We start from the raw sequence: 27,825 nt of genomic DNA, 5'->3' as shown, positions 1-27,825 counted from the left end.
TATATGTATGTATGTGTGTATATATGTATGTATATGTGTGTGTATATATATAAAACATGGGGGATTGGAAGTGATGCAGACAATTACATTGATGGAAGTTACAATCTATATGCAATATTAAGCTGAATAGTAATAATGGACTGTAGCATTATCAACACAGTGGCTGATCCATAGTAGTATGTTACTCCTCCCAGAGCACAACTTTAAAGTGGAACTGACAGCGTTTTAATTACTTTGCAGATATGAAACAAACACAATCATAATATCAGTAAAAAATATCAAATTCCCAGTTTATGCTACAAAACCAACTTTATAAGAGGTTTTAAAAATAGGTTATGTTTGACGCTTTGAACAAACCGACTGCGTTATTGCACAAAATAGTATGCAGCATCATCTAGACATGTTTGCAACAAAAGTTCAACGTCTGCTACCATTTCTGTCAACCCGTTTACGCATACAGTTTGACGCATACGTTCGATAAATCCAACGTATGCACCACACAGAACGCACTGCAACTGCCTCTGCAACGCAATGCTGCAAGGCAAACGCAGCGTTCCATTGGAAATGAATGTACTTCTGGTGTACCAAAACACAATGACGCAGTCGATGTGTTCGAAGCATAAGGCATTGTTGGCAGAATAGATGGATGCAGTTCAATGCATGATTAATATAATTCAACAATACATTTCTTGGTAGTCCCAAAAAAATTGCTATCAGGTTGTAGAATTAAACGGGCCTATTTATATTCATATTCATAATAATAATAATATGCCATTTAGCAGACGCTTTTATCCAAAGCGACTTACAGTCATGCGTGCATAAATTTTTTGTGTATGGGTGGTCCTCTGTAGCTCAGCTGGTAGAGCACGGCGATTGTAACGCAAAGGTAGTGGGTTCGATCCCCGGGACCACCCATACACAAAAATGTATGCACGCATGACTGTAAGTCGCTTTGGATAAAAGCGTCTGCTAAATGGCATATTATTATTATTATTATTAAATCAAAGCTGGCCTGGTACATTGTTTGCTGCCTCCACCCATTCAGGATGCACCGTTTCAGTTTCAATGACTCAATATTTTGAAGAAAAACGGACGACTGTAAGGCTGGGAATGTCAATACAAGTCACAGCAAGCACTGTGAATGAATAACCAAACAACTAAACCTGCAATAAAACACCATGCAAAGGAAAAACATGCAGGCCTATTACAGCAACATTTCAACAGTAGCCTATGCTGGCTACTCAACTACAAGACATTTCGAGTGCACCATACAGCAATGCTGCATTCATTATTCATTTAGCACGCTAAAAACACGGAGCCTAACGTTAGCTAGCTACTAGGAGGATGTCATGTCATTGGAGGAGTGGGTGAGTGACAGACTTTTGCCCCTCATGGTTTTTCAGTGGCTACATTTAGAGATGCAGGTGTCATTTGCTGCTGCCTGTAAACACACACTCCAGTTCAAAGTGCAGGCCCGTGTGGCAAATGGCTTATTTGCATATAGGCCTATTGTAGCTCTGATTGGCTATGGCGCACCGGTCTGCGTAGACTCCGGTCTTGGACAAGACAGATGTTTTATTTACTGTAGTGTCTATTAATTGTCCAAACGCACGTTAAACAAATCAAAATATATTTTATATTTGAGATTCTTCAAAGTAGCCACCCGTTGCCTTGATGACAGCTTTGCACACTCTTGGCATTCTCTCAACCAGCTTCATGAGGTAGTCACCTAGAATGCATTTCAATTAATAGGTGTGCCTTGATAAAAGTTAATTTGTGGAATTTCTTTCCTTCTTAATGCGTTTGAGCCAATCAGTTGTGTTGTGACAAGGTAGGGGTGGTATACAGAAGATATCCCTATTTGGTAAAAGATCAAGACCATATTATGGCAAGAACAGCTCAAATAAGCAAAGAGAAATGACAGTCCATCATTACTTTAAGACATGAAGGTCAGTCAATCCAGAACATTTAAAGAACTTTTATAGTTTTTTGAAGTGCAGTCGCAAAAACCATCAAGCGCTATGATGAAACTGGCTCTCATGAGGACCGCCACAGGAAAGGAAGACCCAGAGTTACCTCTGCTGCAGAGGATAAGTTCATTAGAGTTACCAGCCTCAGAAATTGCAGCCCAAATAAATGTTTCACAGAGTTCAAGTAACATCAAATGTTCAGAGGAGACTGCGTGAATCAGGCCTTCATGGTCGAATTGCTGCAAAGAAACCACTGATAAAGGATACCAAAGAAGAAGAAGATACTTGCTTGGGCCAAGAAACACAAGCAATGGACATTAGACCGGTGGAAATCTGTTCTTTGGTCTGATGAGTCCAAATTTGAGATTTTTGGTTCCAACCTCTGTGTCTTTGTGAGACGCAGAGTAGGTGAATGGATGATCTCCGCATGTGTGGTTCGCACTGTGAAGCATGGAGGAGGAGGTGTGATGGTGCTTTGCTGGTGACACTGTCTGTGATTTATTTAGAATTCAAGGCACACTTAACCAGCATGGCTACCACAGCATTCTGCAGCGATACACCATCCCATCTGGTTTGCGCTTAGTGGGACTATCATTTGTTTTTCAACAGGACAATGACCCAACACACCTCCAAGAAGGAGAGTGATGGAGTGCTGCATCAGATGACCTGGCCTCCACAATCACCCGATCTCAACCCAATTGAGATGGTTTGGGATGAGTTGGACCGCAGAGTAAAAAGGAAAAGCAGCCAACAAGTGCTAAGCATATGTGGGAACTCCTTCAAGACTGTTGGAAAAGCATTCCAGGTAAAGCTGGTTGAGAGAATGCCAAGAGTGTGCAAAGTCATCAAGACAAAGGGTGGCTACTTTGAAGAATCTAAAATCTAAGATATATTTTGATTTGTTTAAAACTTTTTTGGTTACTACATGATTCCATATGTGTTATTTCATAGTTTTGATGTCTTCACTATTATTCTACAATGTAGAAAATTGTAAAAATAAAGAAAAACCCTTGAATGAGTAGGTGTGTCCACATTTTTGGACTGGTACTGTACGTCATTCCCAAATATTCCATACATTTATGAAAATGTGAAAAATGACCATATATAAGCGCTCGCTTGTCAGATTTTTTTTTTTAAGGTTCCTGGGGTTGTATATGATTTTAATAAGATTTCATGTTGCTTAAACACTGTCAGTTGCACTTTAATGGGAGTCTGCTGCAGGCATCTGGGGCTGTAGGTGGAATCAGGCCCCGGCATGCATCACCCTCGCAGGGTTAGGGAGTTTTTTTTTAGGTAGAGTGGGGTTAAACAGTAACAGCACAAGGATGGCCTCTCCTGTTTGGGCATGCATGTAGGGCCTCCACACAATGAGACACAATCCATTTCTCTAACGCCCCCAACAACCCACACAAGCCATTATGAAATCTAAAATGAAGAATGTAAGTGGTAACCGCCATGGCTGGTATCAAGAAAATGCCTGCAGGGCAGGGGGACAACGGATTGCGAATGAAAGAGGTGGTGGATAATGGCATTGGCACCGACTGGGTAACCCATAATATGAAAAACGAGATGGAGATTGAGACAAAACATGTCACGGTTGTTTAAATGTCCTCCATACGGAGTAGCCTGGTGAAAACAAGCGCTGCCCTTTCTGTCTGTCAACGCCTGTCATAATAAAGCAGGTCTTACTGTTTGGAAGCACAAACAACCTCCGTCAACTCTCTCTTCAGCCTTCTCTGGTAATCAACTGTGAACAAGTGAAAGTTATGTTGCTATGTACTGCACATGACCTATGCCTTGAAATACTGAAGTATGAATCCGAATACATGATTCTGAATAAAGGTTGTTGGTTGGTTAGTTGGGTCAGTATGCAAGCACCTCTATATCATAGTCTTTGTTCATGTTGCTGGATATGAACCATGCCATCATGGTGTCAGTTGATCTGCCATTGCGCCCACTTTACTGCAGCCTCTCTCTCACAACAGCCAGATTATCCCGGGCCGAGGCCAGGGTCACCCCGTGGCCCATAAAGCAACCAGAGAAGGGTGGCACTCACTCTGCTCCCTGCAAAAGAGGATTATGGGTAGAACACAAAGATGCCAATCACACGGGTGGTCCCTGACACAAGTGTGTGTGTGTGTGTGTGTGTGTGTGTCACAGGATCATGCGCTTCCCCTGGCAGCTGTGTAAGGAGAAAGTGCGTCGAATCCTACAGGAGGCGCTGCGTGTGTGGAGTGACGTCACGCCCCTGAAGTTTACCGAGGTCAGCAGTGGGAGAGCTGACATCATCATCGACTTCACCAGGTAATAATCATACTAGATGATAGATGTTATAAGTTTGTATTTGTGCATTTTGTGCATTATAGTAAGAGGTAAAAACACATTGTATTGGCTAACACTCTGAGAACCTGAGGCATCCAAAGTGCCAGGCTTGGGATCAAGATCAACTCTTTTTCAACTCACTTATTTCAGGAAATCAATAAAAAGTTTAGGAAATAAAGAGAAAAATGTCCAATCAATTAATATGACCGTTTTTCAATATACTTTCAATATACCAGCATAACTGTGCATGACTCAACTAGAAATGAATCACAGTATTTGTGAAGTACACATCAGCACTGCCATACAGTATATGTATGTCTTATATCACTTACCTGATGTAACTCAGTATGTCTGACTGAGCTGTGAAGCATTCAACCATTACAACAACTATTGACAGCACATAGGAGATTGCATTTCATATGTCTAGAGTGCTTTTTTATCAGGTTCATCTTGTTGACTTAGACAGGTGAAGTTGTCATTTTATCAGACAAAATCACAAGGAACTTTTTAAAAGGAGTTAAGGGATTAGAGATGGTTGGACAGATAATCTGCTCTGCTGTTGGACATTCATACAGCTATGTGAAGGTGAGTTAGGGGTTGTCTGTTTAGGAAAGATGGGAAATAAAGGGAGGGGTGTTACAACTAGTACAGGTGTAAAATGTCTAACAGGCCAACACCAGTGTTCAGTTATCTCAGTCCAATCACCAACCTTGGGGGCAATTTCTATTTACTCAATCCAAAAATGAGATGCATGTACTGTATGTATGAATTGGTGAATGGTCAGTTATTTTCAAAGAAAGTTTCTATAATTCCTGAACTGAATTTCCAATCCAGACCCTGAATTCACCAACTCAGTTAAACGGAGGTGAATTGACCCCAGCCCTGCCCGTCACTCACCGATGTCTATAATACAGATGTAGGATATTAATTTGATCACTGTTTTGTTCCTGAGAATTGTCCTGCACTGCAGGAAATGTAGACTTGTAGTGTGCTCAAGGTTTAAAAAGGCTTCTAAAGTTTGTAATTTCCACTTTAAAAGGTCAGAATTGTTATGCCTCAACGAAAAATGTATCAACCCCTTCAAAACATTTATATTAATTATAATCCACATTTCTTGTTGCGGCAGGATTATTTTCCTGCTGTAGCAAACTGGCTCAAATTAACATGCTACATCTGTAAGCCATGCTCCAGGGTGGATTTCCCCCCCCTCTCCAACCCACGCTTGAATGTTACAAAGCAGGACTTGTTTACTGCGGTTTATGTGAATGAACGTCCTCAGGGCAAACTTTTCCCAACCTCATCGTATTTCTCGTTCTGGCACGAGCACAACAGCATTACATTCCCTTGTCGTAAATGACTGTAGTTTTACAGTATCCACCTTCAGACCAGACCTACAGTGCCTTCAGAATGTATTCATACCAGTTGACTTATTCCACAGTTTGTTGTCAACAGGCAAAATTGATTAAATATATATTTTTCTCACCCATCTATCTACACACAATACCCCATAATGACAAAGTGGAAACATATATATATTTTTTTGCAAATTGATTTAAAATGAAATACATAAATATCGAATTTACATACAGTGCCTTCGGAAAGTATTCAGACCCCTTGACTTTTTCCACATTTTGTTACGTTACAGCCTTATTCTAAATTGGATTAAATTAAAATTTTCCCTCATCAATCTACACACAATACCTCATAATGACAAAGTGAAAACAGGTTTTTCAAAAAAAATTCTAATTTATAAAAAATACAAAACAGAAATACCTTATTTGCATAAAGTATTCAGACCCTTTGCTATGAGACTCGAGATTGAGCTCAGGTGCATCCTGTTTCCATTGATCATCCTTGAGATGTTTCTACAACTTGATTGGAGTTCACCTGTGGTATATTCAATTGATTGGACATGATTTGAAAAGGCACACACCTGTCTATATAAGGTCCGACAGTTGACAGTGCATGTCAGAGCAAAAACCAAGCCATGAGGTCGAAGAAATTGTCCGTAGAGCTCCGAGACAGGATTGTGTCGAGGCACAGATCTGGGAAAGGGTACCAAAAAATATCTGCAGCATTGAAGGTCCCCAATAACACAGTGGCCTCCATCATTCTTAAATGGAAGAAGTTTGGAACCACCAAGACCCTTCCTAGAGCTGGCTGCCCAGCCAAACTGAGCAATCGGCGGAGAAGGGCCTTTGTCAGGGAGGTGACCAAGAACCCGATGGTCACTCTGACAGAGCTACAGAGTTCCTCTGTGGAGATGGGAAAACCTTCCAGAAGGACAACCATCTCTGCAGCACTCCACCAATCAGGCCTTTATGGTAGAATGGCCAGACGGAAGCCACTCCTCAGTAAAAGGCACATGACAGCCCTCTTGGAGTTTGCCAAAAGGCACCTAAAGGACTCTCAGACCATGAGAAACAAGATTCTCTGGTCTGATTAAACCAAGATTGAACTCTTTGGCCTGAATGCCAAGCGTCACGTCTGGAGGAAGCCAGGCACCGCTCATCACCTGACCAATACCATCCCTACAGTGAAGCATGCTGGTGGCAGCATTATGCTGTGGGGATGTTTTTCAGTGTCAGGGACTGGGAGACTAGTCAGGATTGAGGGAAAGACGAATGGAGCAAAGTACAGTGAGATCCTTGATGAAAACCTGCTCCAGAGCGCTCAGGACCTCAGACTGGGGCGAAGGTGGACTCCAATCACGTTGTAGAAACATCTCAAGGATGATCAATGGAAACAGGATGCACCTGAGCTCAATTTCGAGTCTCATAGGAAAGAGTCTGAATACTTATGCAAATAAGGTATTTCTGTTTTGGATTTTTTAAGTCATTCAAATCTTGCCATAGATTTTCAAGCCGATTTAAGGCAAAACTATAACTAGGCCACTCAATGTCGTCTTGGTAAGCAACTCCAGTGTATATTTGGCCTTGTGTTTTAGGTTATTGTCCTGCTGAAAGGTGAATGTATCTCCCAGTGTCAGACTGAACCAGGTTTTCCTCTAGGATTTTGCCTGTACTCAGCTCTATTCCATTTATTTTTATCCCAAAAAACACCATAGTCCTTGCTGACAAGCATACCCATAACATGATGCAGCCACCACCATGCTTAAATATATGAAGAGTGGGACTCAGTGATATGTTGTGTTGGATTTGCCCCAAACATAACACTTTGTTTTTTACAGTTTTACTTTAGTGCCTTATTGCAAACAGGATGCATGTTTTGGAATAGTTTTATTCTGTACAGTCTTCCTTCTTTTCACTCTGTCATTTAGGTTGGTATTGTGGCGTAACTACAATGTTTTCGATCCATTCTAAATTTTCTCCTATCACAGCCATTAAGCTCTGCAACTGTTTTAAAGTCACCATTGGCCCCACGGTTTCCTTCCTCTCCTGCATCTGAGTTAGGAAGGACGCCTATATCTTTGTAGTGACTAGGTGTATTGATACACCATCCAAAGTGTAATTAAGAACTTCACCATGCTCAAAGGGATATTCAATGTCTGCTTTTTTTTTTACCCATCTACCAATAGGGTAGAGGCATTGGATTTTTGTGAGGCATTGGAAAACGTCCCTGGTCTTTGTTTTAATCTGTGTTTGAAATTAACTGCTCGACTGAGGGACCTTACAGATAATTGTATGTGTGGGGTACAGAGATGGGGTAGTCATTTAAAAATCATGTTATACACTATTATTGAGTGAGTCCATGCAACTTGTTATGTGACTTGCTAAGCACAGTTTTATTCCTATTTAGGCTTGCCATAAGAAAGAGGTTGAATACTTATTGACTCAAGACATTTCAGCTTTTCATTTTTAATTAATTTGTGAACATTTCTATAATCATACAGTGGGGAAAAAAAGTATTTAGTCAGCCACCAGCTGTGCAAGTTCTCCCACTTAAAAAGATGAGAGAGGCCTGTAATTTTCATCATAGGTACACGTCAACTATGACAGACAAATTGAGGAAAAAAAATCCAGAAAATCACATTGTAGGATTTTTAATGAATTTATTTGCAAATTATGGTGGAAAATAAGTATTTGGTCACCTACAAACAAGCAAGATTTCTGGCTCTCACAGACCTGTAACTTCTTCTTTAAGAGGCTCTTCTGTCCTCCACTCGTTACCTGTATTAATGGCACCTGTTTGAACTTGTTATCAGTATAAAAGACACCTGTCCACAACCTCAAACAGTCACACTCCAAACTCCACTATGGCCAAGACCAAAGAGCTGTCAAAGGACACCAGAAACAAAATTGTAGACATGCACCAGGCTGGGAAGACTGAATCTGCAATAGGTAAGCAGCTTGGTTTGAAGAAATCAACGGTGGGAGCAATTATTAGGAAATGGAAGACATACAAGACCACTGATAATCTCCCTCGATCTGGGGCTCCACGCAAGATCTCACCCCGTGGGGTCAAAATGATCACAAGAACGGTGAGCAAAAATCCCAGAACCACACGGGGGGACCTAGTGAATGACCTGCAGAGAGCTGGGACCAAAGTAACAAAGCCTACCATCAGTAACACACTACGCCGCCAGGGACTCAAATCTTAAGCTTAAGCCAGTACATGTCCAGGCCCGTCTGAAGTTTGATAGAGTGCATTTGGATGATCCAGAAGAGGATTGGGAGAATGTCATATGGTCAGATGAAACCAAAATAGAACTTTTTGGTAAAAACTCAACTCGTCGTGTTTGGAGGACAAAGAATGCTGAGTTGCATCCAAAGAACACCATACCTACTGTGAAGCATGGGGGTGGAAACATCATGCTTTGGGGCTGTTTTTCTGCAAAGGGACCAGGACGACTGATCTGTGTAAAGGAAAGAATGAATGGGGCCATGTATTGTGAGATTTTGAGTGAGAACCTCCTTCCATCAGCAAGGGCATTGAAGATGAAACGTGGCTGGGTCTTTCAGCATGACAATGATCCCAAACACACCGCCCGGGCAACGAAGGACTGGCTTCGTAAGAAGCATTTCAAGGTCCTGGAGTGGCCTAGCCAGTCTCCAGATCTCAACCTCATAGAAAATCTTTGGAGGGAGTTGAAAGTCCGTGTTGCCCAGCGACAGCCCCAAAACATCACTGCTCTAGAGGAGATCTGCATGGAGGAATGGGCCAAAATACCAGCAACAGTGTGTGAAAACCTTGTGAAGACTTACAAAAAACGTTTGACCTGTGTCATTGCCAACAAAGGGTATATAACAAAGTATTGAGAAACTTTTGTTATTGACCAAATACTTATTTTCCACCATAATTTGCAAATAAATTCATTAAAAATCCTACAATGTGATTTTCTGGATTTTTTTTCTTCATTTTGTCTGTCATAGTTGACGTGTACCTATGATGAAAATTACAGGCCTCTCTCATCTTTTTAAGTGGGAGAACTTGCACAATTGGTAGCTGATTAAAAAAATTTTTCCCCACTGTAATTCTACTTTGACATTATGGGGTATAGTGTGTAGGCCAGGGACACAAAATCAAAATTTTATAAATTTTAAATACTGTCTGCGATGACAGCATTACTTTGATCATTTACTGTACAGAAGGTCCAATGGAGCCTACTTGAATATCTGAGCCGAGAACCCAGCAAATATTCAGTGTCAATATCCCCTTCAAGTGAATCTTAATTCATCTCAAAATGGATACATCCCTTGTATGTAAAGTACAAACTTAATAACAAACACGTAAATCAGATTTGTACGGAGCCCCTAAAGTGACGTTATGACTTATGAAGTGGTCATGAGGTGAACTTTGTCTAAAACAAAATGGGTGACCACCCTGCCTTGTGCCTCTGTGTTTGTTGTGTAGGTACTGGCATGGTGACAACCTGCCCTTTGATGGTCCTGGAGGCATTCTGGCTCATGCCTTTTTTCCCAGAACTCACCGGGCAGGGGACATCCACTTTGACTATGACGAGAGTTGGACAGTTGGCAACAGCATGGGTGAGTGAATAGCATAAATAAGCGATTTATGAGCCTATACGTACAGATGTAGGATCTTAATTTGAACACCCTGTTGCAGGAGAACTTTCCTGCAATGCAGGACATTTAAAACTTGCAGTGTATTTGAGGTTTAAAAAGGGTTCTGAAGTTTGTAATTTCCACTTTGAAATTTTTTACTTGATTTTACCTTACGAAAAATGTATCACCCCTACAAAAATGCCCATTAATTATAATCCACATAATAAGTCTCATTTCTTGTTGCTGCAGAATTATTTTCTTTCTGTAGCAAAATGGCTCAAATTAGGATCCTACATCCGTAGTAGTTTATAAGGGAAGATACTGAATAAACATCGCCAAAGATACTACAAGGTTACTGCCTAAATCTTGCTCAGGAAAGTTTGGTTAAAGCCCTCTGTTACTGTCCCTTGTCCTATGTCCCATGGTGGTCCCTCAGGCACAGACCTCCTGCAGGTGGCGGCCCATGAGTTTGGCCACGTCCTCGGCCTCCAGCACTCCCTGGTCGACGGAGCCGTCATGTCCCCATTCTACAGCTTCTCATACCCGTTGGGTCTGAGTGACGATGACAAGCAGGGCATCCAACACCTCTACGGCCCACCGCGGAAAGCCCCGCCTGTCATCACAGAGACCAATGAGATCGAAAACACTGTGGTGAGGACAGCACATGACAAAACATTAATAGAAGTTCAACTTATTAGTGATCACATCCATTGTTGGGAGCATATACAGTGCCTTCAGAAAGTATTCACACCCCTTGACTTTTCCCACATTTTGTTGTGTTACAAAGTGGGATTAAAATGGATTTAATTGTCATTTTTTGTCAACGATCTACACAACATACTCTGTAATGTCAAAGTGGAAGAAACATTTTTACAAAAAGAAAGTCAAGGGGTGTGAATACTTTCTCAATAAACTTAAACATTAGTAGGCTTATACGCAATGCTCATTTCAGTGGCCCAATTAATATTGTTGACAAAAGTTGAGATTCAAGAAAGTGTCTAGCCTTCCAATAGGCTGAGTTGAGCTTCCGCCATATTGCTTTTGCATGACAACCTGTGCTCACTGTGTGTCTCTCTCGCCATGACTTGGCCACAGCCGGACCCCTGCAGGACTAACTTTGACGCAGTGTCCATGATCAGGGGCGAGCTGTTCTTCTTCAAGTCCCGCTATGTGTGGCGTATCCGCGACGGCCGACTGCAGGTTGGGTACCCGGCGCTAGCAACGCGCCACTGGAGGGGGATCCCCAATAACATTGATGCGGCCTATGAAGACAAGACTGGAAACAGCTGGTTCTTCCAAGGTGGGTTCCACCATAAAAACAGAATAACTACCATACTCTGGGGGCCTTTACCCATTTGAGTAAGTATATTTCTATGGGCTCCACTGCTCTGTTGGTAGCAGTGGCTTTTGAGCTCTGATATTTGGCAGGTATGGTAAGAAGTAGCTCGTCCAAGGGCAATAAGTCAAAGTTATCCTGATGGTGGCGCTGTAGTGCCATAGGGCTTGAAACATGGCTGCTTGCAACTATATATATATATATATATTTTAAAGGAGAAATTATTTTATGACAGGACATTTCAAAGCAAATTTGGAGACAGGTATGGTAGGGGTAAAGAAAGGAAGGGTACAGACAGGAGAGGCCCAAGGTGAGACTTGTGTGGTCCAGAGTTGGGAGTTTAGACTGCTATACCAGACTCTGGCACATTGGTAGCAGTTCTGAGTGGGACCGAAAGTGTGTGCTTTGAGAGCCATTTTTCTGAAAGTCAAGTTAGGTCAAACTTCTAAAATGGAAGTATTAGACAGCAGATCACCAGGGGGAAAATATGCAGGGGGGTAAATGCAAGTGATTTTAGTTAATTCATACACAAACAATCCATGGCTTAAGGACTCTTATGCTCTGGTTTTGTTTATTTGAACAATGTCAATCATAGTGATGACAGATGACAGAAACACGGTCCACACTTGCAAGGGTGTATAGTGTGTGTAGTGTGCATGTATGTGTGTGTTGTTTTAATGGTCATGTAAACTCCCCACCTCCCACCAGGGCTTAGCCAGTGTTTGGGTGGGCCAATTAGGTCCACAGCTCCTACAAACAGCAGCAGTAGGGAGGGAGATGAAACACAGGGTACAGGTTTCAGCCTGTGCATCTGAAGTGGTTTATGTGACCCACCGTCTGCTTAGCACAAAAGTTGCCCCTACAAAGTGATACAGGGTCTGATATGATTCCATCCCACAAAAAGTTAACATTACAATTGGGAGTAGACTAATCCTAATCTGATCCTAGATCTGTGTCTTAAAAGACGAGCAATTTATGGTGTGTTCTCATTTGGGTCCCCTGTGTGTGACATCATCAAAAGGTGACAGTTACTGGGTGTTTGACGCGGAGAGGAAGATCACTGGGCCGGACTCGTTGAGTCGGCTGGGCCTCCACGTGTCGGACATCCAGGCAGCCCTCATGTGGGGCGAGGACAAGGCCCAGAAGACTTACCTCTTCAAGTCGGGCACCTACTGGTGCTTCAGCCCCCTGGAGAACCGGGTGGAGACAGCCCACCCGCGCAGCATGCAGGACTGGAGGGGCATCCCCATGGACATCGACGCCGCCTTTCAGGACCGATATGGTGAGAGTCGTACTTGCATTACTATAAGAAGAAAAGATAAGTTAATAATGTACATATTTGGCCATGATCCACCATGTGGTGTTGTGTGTGCCCAGTTGAATTGATAGCAAGCAATTGTGTATTTCTGACAGTTCAATTGTGTGTGTTTCAAGTTACAAGTTGTATTAGTTGTATGTACAGGATACACATGGTATACACCGCCCAACGAAATGCTTACTTGCAGGGTCCTTCTCGACAATGCAACAACAATAAGAAATAATAAAAGATAAGTATACGAACATAAATGTTCCAAAGCCAAGCAGCTATCCTGCACCATTCCCAGAACGTTGTGGGAAGGTTGTGTTGTGGAAATTACCACCAGGGACACTGAAGTAAATATTAAATGAATAATTATTTATTATCAGCAAGCTGGAGAGGTTCCAACAAACTTAAAGCACCATAGTACATGTCGGTCGGGAGTCCCGTTAGTTCTCTTATATACGGCTATACAAAGTTATATAAGTATGATTTACATTATTCATTATTCATCATTAACTTTAGTTCCTGCATGTGACTGACCAATACCTCACGAGGCTTCTTCTCTCCAAGCTGAGTCCTTCAAACTGAGATACCCCTTTCGGTTCTCATACAGCAATATTCTGGGCATACTGCTAAATTGCTTATACTTATAGTAAGGATTCCTCCCAGACAATATCAATCAGTCACTTGCATGAACCCAGTCAAATTGGTTATTAGAAAAGCACAAACATAACATTTTCCTTCACAGTTGTATGCAAAATAACCATAAGACAACTGTGCTCTCACCAAGCTCTAAGAATCATATGATTCTCAGAACGTTATGTGCTAGCTGGGAACTGTTTCTGAGCCTGTTGGTTTCAGACCTCAAGCTCCGATATCGTCTGCTCGACGGTAAGGGAGTGAACAGCTTGTGGCTGGGGTGTGGGGCCTTCCTCAGGCACCGTTTCGAGTAGATGTCCTGGATGGGTGGAAGCACGGTCCCAGTGATGTACTGGCCCGTCTTCACCACCCACTGGAGGGCCTTGTGGTCGTGGACGGAGCAATTCCTTTACCAGGCCGTGATGCAACCGGTCAGAACGCTCTCGATGGTGCAGCAGTAGCATTTGGAGAGGACACGTGGTGGCATGCCCAATTTCTTCAGCCGCCTTAGAAAGTAGAGACGCTATTGCGCCCTTTTGACAACCCACTTGGGCACACACTGGTTGAATCAATGTTGTTTCAACATAATTTGTGAATGTATTGTGATGTGGAATCAACATGGAAAATACATTGGATTTGAAAAAGTCATTAACCAGCACTGTTTTTATTTCATTTCAACCAGCGTTGTAAACATTGAAATTAGGGTAAAACTTAAACTTCAATACATTGACTTAAACTGACTAAAAGGTTGTTACAATCTAATTTCAACATAATCATCAAAACAATATACGTTGAAATTGCATTGAAAATTCCACATAGAAACGTACAAAATCATTGATTCAACCAGTGTGTGCCCAGTGGGAAGAGTGGTGGTGTTGTTGGTCCATGGACGCCAAGGAATTTAAAACGGCTGACTCTCTACTGCAGTCCCATTGATTTGGATCGGGGCATGTCAATGAACAGCATTCTCACATAGGTGTTCTTCTTGTCCAGATGTGTTAGGGTCATGTGAGTAGCGATGTAAAGTGGGTCCAGTGTGCCTGGCATGCTGGCCTTGATGTGGGTCATGACCAGCCTCTCTCTCGAAGCACTTCATGATGACCGGGGTGAGTGCGACGGGGCAATAAGTCATTTGGGCATGTCACCTTGTTTTTATTGGGCACTGGGACGATGGTGGTCTCCTTGAAGCAGGAGGGGACTACAGCCTGGGACAGGGACAGGTTGAAGATGTGCGAGAAGACGCCCACCAGCTGGTCAGGACACACTGAGGATGCGGCCAGGGATGACATCTGAGCCGGCGGCTTTGTGGATATTCACTCTTTTGAGGGTTTTCCTCATGTCTGCCTCGGAGAGCGAAAGCACTTGGTTGCCCGGAGCCTTCCTGGATGGCCCGGTATTGTCTGCCTCGAAGCGAGCATAGAATGTGTTAAGCTTGTCTAGGACGGAGGCTTCAGCTTGTACCTGCTTGCCTTGTACGTGTCGCGAGCCAGCGAGTCATCAGGGTTCGTCCTGCTGACATTGAATGCATTTAAAGTGACACTGACATTGAAAGAGTTTGTGTGTGTGTGTGTGTGTGTGTGTGTGTGTGTGTGTGTGTGTGTGTGTGTGTGTGTGTGTGTGTGTGTGTGTGTGTGTGTGTGTGTGTGTGTGTGTGTGTGTGTGTGTGTGTGTGTGTGTGTGTGTGTGTATACAAGCCATGATAATTCTGTTGAACTGCAGTGGACTGATTGTTGACCCTTTGTCCTCTTGACAGGATATGCTCATTTCCTGAGTGGGATACAGTATTGGAAGTTTGACCCGGTGGAGATGAAGGTTCTGGAAGGATACCCACGCTATATCGGCATGGACTTCTTTGGCTGCCCGCTTCCTATTATCGATAAAGCCCAGGAAGAGTCCGTATCGCCCCAAGAGGTGAATGGAATATCACGGCCAAATTAATTTGTTTGTGCTTAAGACTGATGTCGTTCCAGTGGGACTTTAGACTGATATAATTTCATCATTGCGTGACATCAACAGGTTGACTGCAGCTGTTGGTCTATTAGAGGTGAGGACTTGGTTGAAACCTTCATTATGAACCCAGTCTGAGGTCCGTGGCTGTCTGAAGACCACTAGAAATTGAGGTCATATTTCAATGGATGAATTGGGTATACCATCCACAATATGATATTTGCTGGTGTAAAATCGATGCACAGGCTTTCAGAGATACGTTAAAGAGCACACGGCCAGCTAACTGAAAATAAATCTATGTACGCAACTGGTAACTGTAAATGGACATCTTCATTCAAGATAAGTAACTTCAACACTTTAGTTATTGACCATCATAACGCAATCAATCAATAGCCAGCTTTTTGTCTCAAGACAAATGCTTACCTCTTATTGCATCGAATAATAAGTAGTGGAATGTTATTTTATTTACTTGTATTTGCCTTTGTTCTGTACCAGAGGCCAATGACTATTACAAAGGTTTTGTATAGCCTCTTTAACCTACTATTGAACAGTGGCATTTTCAAATCATTAGAAACAGTAGTTAGAGTATTATTTCAATACTGTATGAGTACTTTTCTCTTTTAAAACGTCAACCGGTGTACTAGAAAAGTGAGGTGACAATTCCATGTTTCTTATTGGTGCTCATCACCCCATCAACAGCCAATGATACTCTTCTCAGGAAATGCACATTTAACAAACTATAGCCTCTGCTGAATATATATATATATATTTTACTTGATATATAGCCTTCATTCTTATTTATTGTTGTTTATGTGTTGTCAAACGTTTTTTATCCACAGATGAGTCTCAAGCATTTTCCCGCTTTCTTTTCTGCCATTGTTTCGACAAAACCTATCAGGTGTAGCAGTGTAAACCTATTTGACAGGGACCCACATTTTCTCTCCAGCCTCATTGAGCTTTCTATTTCACACACAGGTGCTCAAACAGACTCAACGAGGAAGGTAAACGTGTACCTCAAATAAAGTGCTTTGCCTTTAACACTTAAAGGTACATTACACTCCAAAATCAACGTTTGTCAGATGTTTTGATACCTTAAAAGTAGTGTTCTGTTAACGTAAATCCACGACCTAGGACATCTGTTTTCTACATCCCGCTATATGCCACAATCCAAAATGAATGGAAACGATAAGCTTATCTTTTCCATTTATTTGCGGTTGATGCATATAGCTAGAGGGTTGTGAATTCATCCTGACTTTAGTCTAGTTTTGAGGCCTGAAGATGTATGACAAAGTTTGATTTTGGAGTATAATGTCCCTTTAAAACAACATTGATATGATTTTACAGTGGTGGAAGCCAAGCATTGCATATCAACAGTTGTCACAGTGATACCTCATCAGGTAAAACGTCCTTCATGCTCTTCTCTGACTACTCCAGGATGGTCCTGTAAACTTTATTCATGTTGTAGTGTGCAGCCATTTGTCATGCAGCTAGCGTCAATGAAAAAGTAATTGGTGCTGCAGTGTATCAGTGCAGGCCACTGATACCATTTCCTCACTTTTTTTGATACATTGTGATCTGTCATTGATTGCAAGATAACTATTTCACATAGCTGAGGTGAAAGAGCCTTCACTTGCACGGGTTATTTTTGGCTACAGAGCATTGTCTGTTGAAATGTCTCCCAAACACAGTTTTTTAACCATGTGTATGTAAGTATCCCAGATATCAATCTAACCATCCACCTTTCCTATGATTTTTTTTTTTTTACGTAAATATATTTTATACTATGTAAATATTTCTTTTTTTATAAATGCTGTATAATACTTTGATACCAATAAAAAATATATTGGTTTGAATAAAATTACATTTTGTTTTGCAAATAAAATGTTTCACTATATTCACTTAGTATTTAGTATTTTATTGGGATCCCCAATTAGCCGCTGCCAATGCAGTTTGGACCCCTCTTCCTGGGGTCCAAACCGGAAACAATACAACAAATAAAATACATAATATATACTGAATGTACAACATTTCCATTCACTGGAACTAAGAGGCCTAGCCCGAACCATGAAAAACAGCCCCAGACCATTATTCCTCCTCCACTAAACTTTACAGATGGCACTATGCACTGGGGCAGCTAGCGTTCTCCTGTCATCCGCCAAACCCAGATTCATCCGTCGGACTGCGTGATTCATCACTCCAGAGAACGTTTCCACTGCTCCAGAGTCCAATGGCGGCGAGCTTTACTCCACTCCAGCCGACGCTTGGCATTACACATGGTGATCTTAGGCTTGTTTGCGGCTGCTCGGCCATGGAAACCCATTTCATGAAGCTCCCGACGAACAGTTCTTGTGCTGATGTTGCTTCCAGAGGCAGTTTGGAACTCGGTAGTGAGTGTTGCAACCGAGGACAGACGATTTGTACATGCTGCGCGCTTCAGCACTCGGCGGTCCCGTTCTGTGAGCTTGCGTGGCATACCACTTCGTGGCTGAGCCGTTGTTACTCCTAAACGTTTCCACTCCACAATAACAGCACTTACAGTTGACCTGGGATACTCTAGCAGGTCAGAAATTTGATGAACTGACTTGTTGGAAAGGTGGCATCCTATGACGGTGCCATGTTGAAAGAGCTCTTCAGTACGGGCCATTCTACTGCCAATGTTTGTCTATGGAGATTGCATGGCGGTGTGCTCAATTTTATACACCTGTCAGCAACGGGTGTGGCTGAAATAGCCGAATCCACTAATTTGAAGGGGTGTCCACATACTTTTGTATAATAAAGTGTATATTTGTCAGTGTCAGCAAAGTAGGCTACCCGTAATTTATCGTATTAAGAAAGATTCTGCTGCCTCCAGTCATATAAAGTGTAGTAGAATTGCATGACGTGTTTATAAAAGCCACATTTTTTCCTGTGCAAAGAAAGGTAGGCTATCTGATATAGCCTGTAGCCTAGGCCTACTCTACACTATACGCGCTCAGCCATGCATTGAACAGTCTTTTTTTGCAAACAGTGATTGAGTTATATTAATAGCCTAAATTATGACTATCAAATCTACTCATCACATTACCAATAAATAGTATCATCTTACATAAGTCTGCAAATGCAATGATGCATGGAATGTTTTATTATAAAGGTGCATTTTTCTAGTGAAAATTCGTTTTCCTAAACTTGAACCCGCTGCCTATGATCCCGTGCCTTTATCACAGTCAACAACACATATATTTTATAGTAAGAATAGGCATATAACAGAATGAAAGAGAACATATATTTTCCCCAACTAACCTTGCTGACTGTTGCAGGGAGCACAAAGTGATATTCTGGGCTTATAAAACAAGTGTTATGAGCAAGAGCAGTGTGCAGGTTTCTCTTTTATTGGCTTTATACCACAGAGGCATACAGTGGCTTGCGAAAGTACTCACCCCCCTTGGCATTTTTCCTATTTTGTTGCCTTACAAACTGGAATTAAAATGGATTTTTGGGGGGTTTGTATCATTTGATTTACACAACATGCCTACCACTTTGAAGATGCAACATATTTTTTGGGTTGAAACAATAAATAATTAAATACTTGGTAGAGCCACCTTTTGCAGCAATTACAGCTGCAGTTCTCTTGGGGTATCTCTCTATAAGCTTGGCACATCTAGCCACTGGGATTTTTGCCCATTCTTCAAGGCAAAACTGCTCCAGCTCCTTCAAGTTGGATGGGTTCCGCTGGTGTACAGCAATCTTTAAATCATACCACAGATTCTCAATTGGATTGAGGTCTGGGCTTTGACTAAGCCATTCCAAGACATTTAAATGGTTCCCCTTAAACCACTCAAGTGTTGCTTTAGCAGTATGCTTAGGGTCATTGTCCTGCTGGAAGGTGAACCTCCGTCCCAGTCTCAAATCTCTGGAATACTGAAACAGGTTTCCCTCAAGAATTTCCCTGTATTTAGCGCCATCCATCATTCCTTCAATTCTGACCAGTTTCCCAGTCCCTGCCAATGAAATACATCCCCACAGCATGATGCTGCCACCACCATGCTTCGCTGTGGGGATGGTGTTCTCGGGGTGATGAGAGGTGTTGGGTTGCGCCAGACATAGTGTTTTCCTTGAAGGCCAAAAAGCTCAATTTTAGTCACATCTCACCAGAGTACCTTCTTCCATATGTTTGGGGAGTCTCCCACATGGCTTTTGGCGAACACCAAACGTGTTTGCTTATTTTTTTCTTTAAGCAATGGCTTTTTTCTGGCCACTTTTCTGTAAAGCCCAGCTCTGTGGAGTGTACGGCTTATAATAATAATATGCCGTTTAGCAGACGCTTTTATCCAAAGCGACTTACAGTCATGCGTGCATACATTTTTGTGTATGGGTGGTCCCGGGGATCGAACCCACTACCTTGGCGTTACAAGCGCCGTGCTCTACCAGATGAGCTACAGAGGACCACAGAAGTGGTCCTATGGACAGATACTCCAATCTCCGCTGTGGAGCTTGGCATCTCCTTCAGGGTTATCTTTGGTCTCTTTGTTGCCTCTCTGATTAATGCCCTCCTTGCCTGGTCCATGAGTTTTTGTGGGCGGCCCTCTCTTGGCAGGTTTGTTGTGGTGCCATATTCTTTCCATTTTTTAAATAATGGATTTAATGGTGCTCTGTGGGATGTTCAAAGTTTCTGATATTTTTTTATAACCCAACCCTGATCTGTCCTTCTCCACAACTTTGTCCCTGACCTGTTTGGAGAGCTCGTTGGTCTTCATGGTGCCGCTTGCTTGGTGGTGCCTCTTGCTTAGTGGTGTGGCAGACTCTGGGACCTTTCAGAACAGGTGTATATATACTGAGATCATGTGACACTTAGAATGCACACAGGTGGACTTTATTTAACTAATTATGTGACTTCTGAAGGTAATTGGTTGCACCAGATCTTATTTAGGGGCTTCATAGCAAAGGGGGTGAATACATATGCAAGCACCACTTTTCTGTTATTTATTTTTTTGAAACAAGTTATCTTTTTCATTTCACTTCACTAATTGGGACTATTTTGTGTATGTCCATTACATGAAATCCAAATAAAATTCCATTTAAATTACAGGTTGTAATGCAACAAAATAGAAAAAACGCCAAGGGGGATGAATAGTTTTGCAAGGCACTGTAGATACATAAAGTGCTTTCAATTGTAAAAGGTAAAACAGATATGTATGAAAATACCCTCAAATAAAAGTTGACATTCTGTACTGTCGCTTCATAAAAGATTTGATCTCAAATCCAAAATGCTGGAGTATAGAGCTAAATTGAACGTTTTAGCTTCACTGTCCAAATAAATACGGAGGGGAGTGTATTTCTCACAGTTCTCATGGTGTTCACTAAATTGTTATGCAATTGCCAACTTCCAGTGTCTTACTGCAGGGCAAAATATCATCATTAATTGAATGCCAAATGTGTTATGATTAATTTGACTTACAGACAATGCTTCTACAAAATGATAGCAAGGATGGAGCTTGATAACATCTGCATTTCCACAGTGTGACTTTCACCATTTTGGAATGTAAACAATTCTTCTTCTACAGGATTTAGCATATTAAACGAACAGCACACAGACTCAGGACAGTTACCCCAAGTGTCAACAATGGAATGACACAATAGCCTAAAGGAACTCAAACCCCAACTCCAGGGGCCAGAACACACCTAACCCTAATTTGCAGTGGTGTAAAAATACTTTAAAGTAGCTTTTGGGGGTATCTGTACTTTACTTTACTATTTATATTTTTGACAACTTTTACTTTTACTCTACTACATTCCTAAAGAAAATAATGTACTTTTTACTCCATACATTTTCCCTGACACCCAAAAGTACTCGTTATATTTTGAATGCTTAGCAGGACAGGAACATGGTCCAATTCACACACTTATCAAGAGAACATCCCTGGTCATCCCTACTGGCTCTGATCTGGCGGACTCACTAAACGCAAATGCTTTGTTTGTAAATTATGAGTGCTGGAGTGTGGCCCTGGCTATCTGTACATGTTAAAAACATGAAAATGGTGCCATCTGGTTAGCTTAACATAAGGAATTTGAAATGATTTATACTTTTACTTTTGATACTTATGTATATTTTAGCAATTACATTTACTTTTGATACTTAAGTATATTTAAAACCAAATACTTTTAGACTTTTACTCAAGTAGTGTTTTACTGGGTGACTTTCACTTTTACTCAAGTATGACCATTGGGTACTTTTTCCACCACTGCTAATTTGCTCCAGGGGTGCCGTACTACTATGGCTAACACTGTAAAACAACACATTTCACAGCACCTATCCGGTGTGTGACAATAAAACATATATACTTTTTTTGTAGCTGCTATAATGTAAATGTGCACCTCAAGATTACATTTGTAGTTGAGTTTTTTTATACTTCAATTACCACAATGTATCTGGTTCCAAAAAATGAGTGTCAATTTGATCATCCATTTTCAATGTTTTGAGTGAAAAACAGATGGTTTCAGAACTTTTTCCACCCAAACGAAGTTCTGATTACTTCCAATGAGTTTGATGGTGTTTTCTCTGTACTTCTGCTTAGGCAAGCATAAGTCAAACCGTAGATCTGTCATTTTTGTGCAGCATCGCATTAGTGGAAACCAAGACTGTTCTCAGGGCAGGTTGTAGCTAGATATGGCTGAGTAGCGTCCTCGATAATTTAAGCATTTTAGCGAACACTTTTCCTAACGTTAACCTAATTCTCCTAACCTGCCACGTTAATTCTCCTAACCTGCTACAAAAAGTCACTTCTGATAGTCAAAACCAGCAGACCTGCACTGAAAACAGTCTTGGTTTCCACTAATGCAATTTAGCCTATTTTGTAGTCTGCTTCAACCAATCAAGTGTACAGTGGGAATCTGAGCCCCCAGATGCTGAATGATGATGGTTCTAATAAGATAAATTAGATCTCTCCCAAGTGGACATTCTCTCTTTTTCCCCTGACCCATCTGTCTATCTCCTCATTTGAATTCCATGCTGTCACAGTCACTAGCCCATTCAAGCTTAACATCCTTGTCATTTATCGCCCTCCAGGTTCCCTTGGAGAGTTCATCAATGAGCTTGACGCCTTGATAAGTTATTTTCCTGAGGATGGCTCACCCCTCACAGTTCTGGGTGACTTTAACCTCCCTACGTCTGCCTTTGACTAATTTCTCTCTGCCTCCTTCCTTCCACTCCTTTCCTCTTTTGACCCCCCCCCCACACTCACAAGGCAGGCAATACGCTTGACCTCATCTTTACTAGATGCTGTTCTTCTACTAATCTCACTGCAACTCCCCTCCAAGTCTCCGACCACTACTTTGTATCCTTTTCTCTCTCGCTCTCCTCCAACACTACTCACTCTGCCCCTACTCAGATGGTAATGTGCCGTCGCAACCGTCGCTCTCTCTCTCCCGCTACTCTCTCCTCTTCCATCCTATCATCTCTTCCCTCTGCTAAATCCTTCTCCCTCCGATCTCCTGATTCTGCCTCCTCAACCGTCCTCCCTTTCTGCATCGTTTTACTCTCTATGTCCCCTATCCTCCCGGCCGGCTCGGTCCTCCCCTCCTGCTCCGTGGCTTGACGACTCATTGCGAGCTCACAGAAGAGGGCTCCGGGCAGCCGAGCGGAAATTGAATCTGTCTCCGCACCACGTGCTCTCACCACTGGTGTCCCCCAGGCCTCAGTTCTAGACCCTCTCCTATTCTCTCTATACACCAAGTCACTTGGCTCTGTCATATCCTCACATGGTCTCTCCTATCATTGCTACGCAGACAACACACAATTCATTTTCTCCTTTCCCCCTTCTGATAACCAGGTGGCGAATCGCATCTCTGCATATCTGGCAGACATATCAGTGTGGATGTCGGATCACCACCTCAAGCTGAACCTTGGCAAGACGGAGCTGCTCTTCCTCCCGGGGAAGTACTGCCCGCTCCATGATCTCGCCATCACGGTTGACAACTCCATTGTGTCCTCCTCCCAGAGTGCAAAGAACCTTGGCGTGACCCTGGACAACACCCTGTCGTTCTCCGCTAACATCAAAGCGGTGACCCGATCCTGCAGGTTCATGCTCTACAACATTCGCAGAGTACGACCCTACCTTACACAGAAAGCGGCACAGGTCCTAATCCAGGCACTTGTCATCTCCCGTCTGAATTACTGCAACTTGCTGTTGGCTGGGCTCCCTGCCTGTGCCATTAAACCCCTACAACTTATCCAGAACGCCGCAGCCCGTCTGGTGTTCGGCCTTCCCAAGATCTCTCATGTCACCCCGCTCCTCCGCACACTCCACTGGCTTCCAGTTGAGGCTCGCATCTACTACAAGACCATGGTGCTTGCCTACGGAGCTGTGAGGGGAACGGCACCTCCTTAACTTCAGGCTCTGATCAGACCCTACACCCAAACAAGGGCACTACGTTCATCCACCTCTGGCCTGCTAGCTCCCCTACCTCTACGGAAGCACAGTTCCCGCTCAGCCCAGTCAAAGCTATGCTCTGGCACCCCAATGGTGGAACAAGCTCCCCCACGACGCTAGGACAGCGGAGTCACTGACCACCTTCCGGAGACACTTGAAACCCTACCTCTTTAAGGAATACCTGGAATAGTATAAAGTAATCCTTCTACCCCCCCCCACAAAAAAAAAAGAAAAAAAAAGTGGTTGTCTCATAAGTTGAATGCACCAATTTGTAAGTCGCTCTGGATAAGAGTGTCTGCTAAATGATGTAAATGTAAAATGTAAATAAATCCTGTCTGTGGGGTATGTCAGTTGGGGGGTACATCATTGAAGAACTCCAGGGCTTGGATTAGGAGGGCCCATAGGGGAAAGACCACTATGATACAGCATTTTAACTACTATCAGAGCAGAAATTGTTTTTGGCCGCGGAGTGAGGCTTTTAATGGCAGTTACAGAAAAATGACTTAATTTTTCATTGACTTCACAAACCGGTATGACGCTAATGAAGAATTCGGACAGGTATAATGCAACGGACAGGTATGAGTTATTACATGTTATAAGCATTTGCCTTATTATAATGCTCATAATATGTCTCGTGGTGTACAGCAGGTTAGCCACCATGGGGAGACTCGTCGAGGCCTAGTGACAGACATCACGCGGCGATGGCTCCCTCTGCTGGACGTGCCAGGTCTCGACGGGCTCTCCGGCCAGGACTAATTGGGGCTGATTGTGGTTGGTGAGTAATCAAGGGGCTGATTGCTCACCAGCTGGACAAGTCCTATGAAGCTGCCAGAAGGGCAGCACACAGGAGTGGGGAAGAGAGGTTACTCCCGTATAGTCGTGCTCAGTACCAGAAATAACGGAGGGAGCTCGGTTTTGATCCCCACAGGATACAGCAAGACCCCGGAGCCCAGAAGACAGTATCCCGGAGGTCGTCTCCTGGAGGAGACCTGTTATTTTCTCTTTGTTTATTATTTAAGTAAACACCCTTAAACCGAGCTAATACAATTCTGTCCGTTTCTGATCTGTGTAAACGTCTTGACCAAACCCCCTGGTCTGCCACACTCTCTATGTAGCAAAACTGTTTCAAAATGGCTGTTTAGTCAGTACAAGACATTGAAAGGGGGTCATAAATGCTTATGACAAGTCTTACAATGCATTATAACCACAGCCTTAAGTGTTAGCAGCTATTCTTTCAACAGCACACCTAGTAAAGTTGTTTTTCTCCACATTTATATGTAACATTCATCTGGACATAATCAAATGCACTTAAAATGCCCTTGGAGGTATGTCAAGTGCATACTGGTGTGATGTCCTGTAGCATGAAACTTACAAAGTGGCAAATGATACCCAGGAACGTCCATAGATCTGAAACAGCCCTTAAAGCTCATTCATCACTGCTAACACTGCCACCAATGAAATAAATGTGATCGGTTGCCAAAGGATTGTGGTTTGTCGTTTATCTTTTACAGTCCATGGTAAATGGGGGTCCATTTTCAGTTTCGTGTGAACAGTCTCCAATTGCTGAAGATACACCATTTTGTATTTCAAAGGGCCACAATGGAAAATCTTACCCTGAGAACACAATAGCTCAAACGTGAAAAGTGTGGGTTTACATAATTGTCCGGTATAATCAGCTTAAATGGGGACCAGAGCGAAAAGTGTGTTTAACCAAGGAACCAAGCAGATTCACCACTTCAGTCTAGGAGATTATGTCACAAGGAAGAGCTTGAGAGAACTGAAGAGAAACACACTTCATTTGCTGGCCTAAATGTCACACAGAATGAAGCATACAGTGCATTCGGAAAGTATTCAGACCCCTTTACTTTTTTCCCACATTTTGTTACATTACAGCCTTATTCAAAAATGTATTAAATAAACATTTTTCCTCATCAATCTACACACAATCAGTGGCGAACCGTCATTCAGGGCAGAGCCTGTTTTGCATGTTATTTTGGCATTAATACGTGTCACATATCAATTTGCAAACAATGTAAAAAGTAAATAAATATTTGAGTTAATAAAGCCGCATACAAACATGCTCTCGTTTTTGCTTTCTTGAGTAAGGCAGCTCCAAAATGCAGGTGTTTCAGCCTAGCTCAGTGCTTTCTATTGTGGTGGGGCAGCCAGCGGAAAATAAGGCGCGTAGGGGTTGGTAATGTTCTCTAGTTGCGCCGTGATTGGCTCAGTGTTCTGTCATTCATGGGGACACTGCAAAATCTACAGGGAGAGCAAAAAAATTCAAGCCCCTTGGGTGCTGCCATAGAGTTACATTAGAAGTGCCCCATCCAAGAAGGCTCAAGGTCATTGGCCACAGATAAAATGACGTCAAATCACATTATACCTACAGTAGCTTTGATTGGACTGATCATGTCAACATACTTTCAAAATCTTAGCTAGCAAGCTAGCAGTCATCATTATGAATCAAGTCGACAATCTACTGGCAAATCCTTTTCAATCCTGGTCATATGCAGAGAAATTAAGAAGAGCAATTATAGATAAAACGTATCGGTGCTCATCGGCCATTAGACATAAACATTACACAAGTTGAAAATCGCAAATTCAACAATGAGCTGTATGGAAGGAATCAGTGGCTAACTGCAAGCATTGCAAAGCAATCACTAGCCTGCTCTTCAGTGGAGTGGATGTGTGGTCCAAGTCTGGGTTTAAGGGTCTCTTTTCCAAGCTTAAAAGGATAAACATTCAACATTGGCCATGCTGTCAAATCCAGCATGACTTCTGCCGCTTTCAAATCAACTGGAAACTCGGAAATCTCAGACTTCAGTGTGTTCAAGACAACTGGGAACTCTGAAAAAAATGAGCTCAGACTGGGAAAATTCGTTTTGAACAGTGATCCAACTCGGAATTCCAGGTCGGGAACTCTGGCCTCTTTTAGAGCTCCGACCTGAAGATCACTAACGTCATGATTCAATCTTGTTTTTTTTCAGAGTTCCCAGTTGTCTTGAAAGCACCATAAATCCAGAGAATGCCAGACTGATGACAAAATTTGCCCACGAAGGACCGCCGTGCCACCTTCCTGTTCAAGTGAGCACAGCACAACAAGGGGAGTCCAAAAATGTATTGTATGCTGCTGCATAAATTATGTAATATGCCAGGGAGATATGTATACTGTATGTTGTGTAGTAAGCTGTTAGTAGCCCATGTGCCTCACCCTAATAATTTGGTCATCGAATATTGTAAGAACTTTCATTGTCTGCTTATATGCCTCCTTTATTTATCCTACGGTTCTGACGTGGTGTACAAGGAGAATACGGTAAGAACGGCCCATGTTCTGAATTCTGTCGCTATACATTTCAAAAGTGCTGAACAAATCATTATATTGACTACGTCGGTCCTAGCTCGCTCATGAATGCCTTAAATCGAAATTACAGACTGCCTCTTCTCCGCTCGTCGTTCCCTTACGCCATAGTTTGTACATCTCAATTGTCAGTAGAAACCACATTTGTTTAAGCAAGTCAGCCATATCAGCTATATATTTTTTAAAGGCAGTAAATGAGGCTGAATGAACTGTTTCGCTGCCAGACAAGGCTCCGCTGATAGCCAGGTGTAACAGTGGTAAAGTGTTGGGACTGCTGTTGGGACAGCTTTATGTAGGCCCTAACAGTTTGTGGTCACCGTTATAGTCAAATTAATGTATCGTTTAATGTTGTGGCTTTGCTGGCATGCATCTAACATTTATTTTGTTTGTTTACCCCACCAAAAACAATCGCCACTGCACACAATACCCCATTATGACAAAGCAAAAACAGGTGTGCTTAGGGTCGTTGTCCTGTTGGAAGGTGAACCTTTGCCCCAGTCTGAGGTCCTGAGCGCTCTGGAGCAGGGTTTCATCAAGGATCCTTCTACCTCATGGCTTGGTTTTTGCTCTGACATGCACGGT

At 42.5% G+C, this 27,825-nt stretch overlaps 1 protein-coding gene across 1 annotated transcript in view; it reads left to right on the top strand.

Moving 5' to 3' along the window:
- Positions 1 to 17,306, top strand: part of LOC121541419 (stromelysin-3-like) — a 56,343-nt gene extending 39,037 nt beyond the window's left edge. Inside the window, exons 3-8 of the mRNA XM_045208004.1 lie at positions 4,131 to 4,274; positions 10,107 to 10,240; positions 10,695 to 10,909; positions 11,354 to 11,558; positions 12,616 to 12,876; positions 15,287 to 17,306. Coding sequence (XP_045063939.1) covers positions 4,131 to 4,274; positions 10,107 to 10,240; positions 10,695 to 10,909; positions 11,354 to 11,558; positions 12,616 to 12,876; positions 15,287 to 15,471 — 1,144 coding nt within the window. The 3' untranslated portion in view covers positions 15,472 to 17,306. The remainder of the gene's footprint in view (positions 1 to 4,130; positions 4,275 to 10,106; positions 10,241 to 10,694; positions 10,910 to 11,353; positions 11,559 to 12,615; positions 12,877 to 15,286) is intronic.
- The last annotated feature ends 10,519 nt before the right edge of the window (positions 17,307 to 27,825 follow it).

Source organism: Coregonus clupeaformis, chromosome 27 (genome assembly GCF_020615455.1).
Source record: "Coregonus clupeaformis isolate EN_2021a chromosome 27, ASM2061545v1, whole genome shotgun sequence".
Taxonomy (NCBI): Eukaryota; Metazoa; Chordata; class Actinopteri; order Salmoniformes; family Salmonidae; genus Coregonus; species Coregonus clupeaformis.
This window is presented reverse-complemented; position numbering and strand designations above follow the sequence as displayed.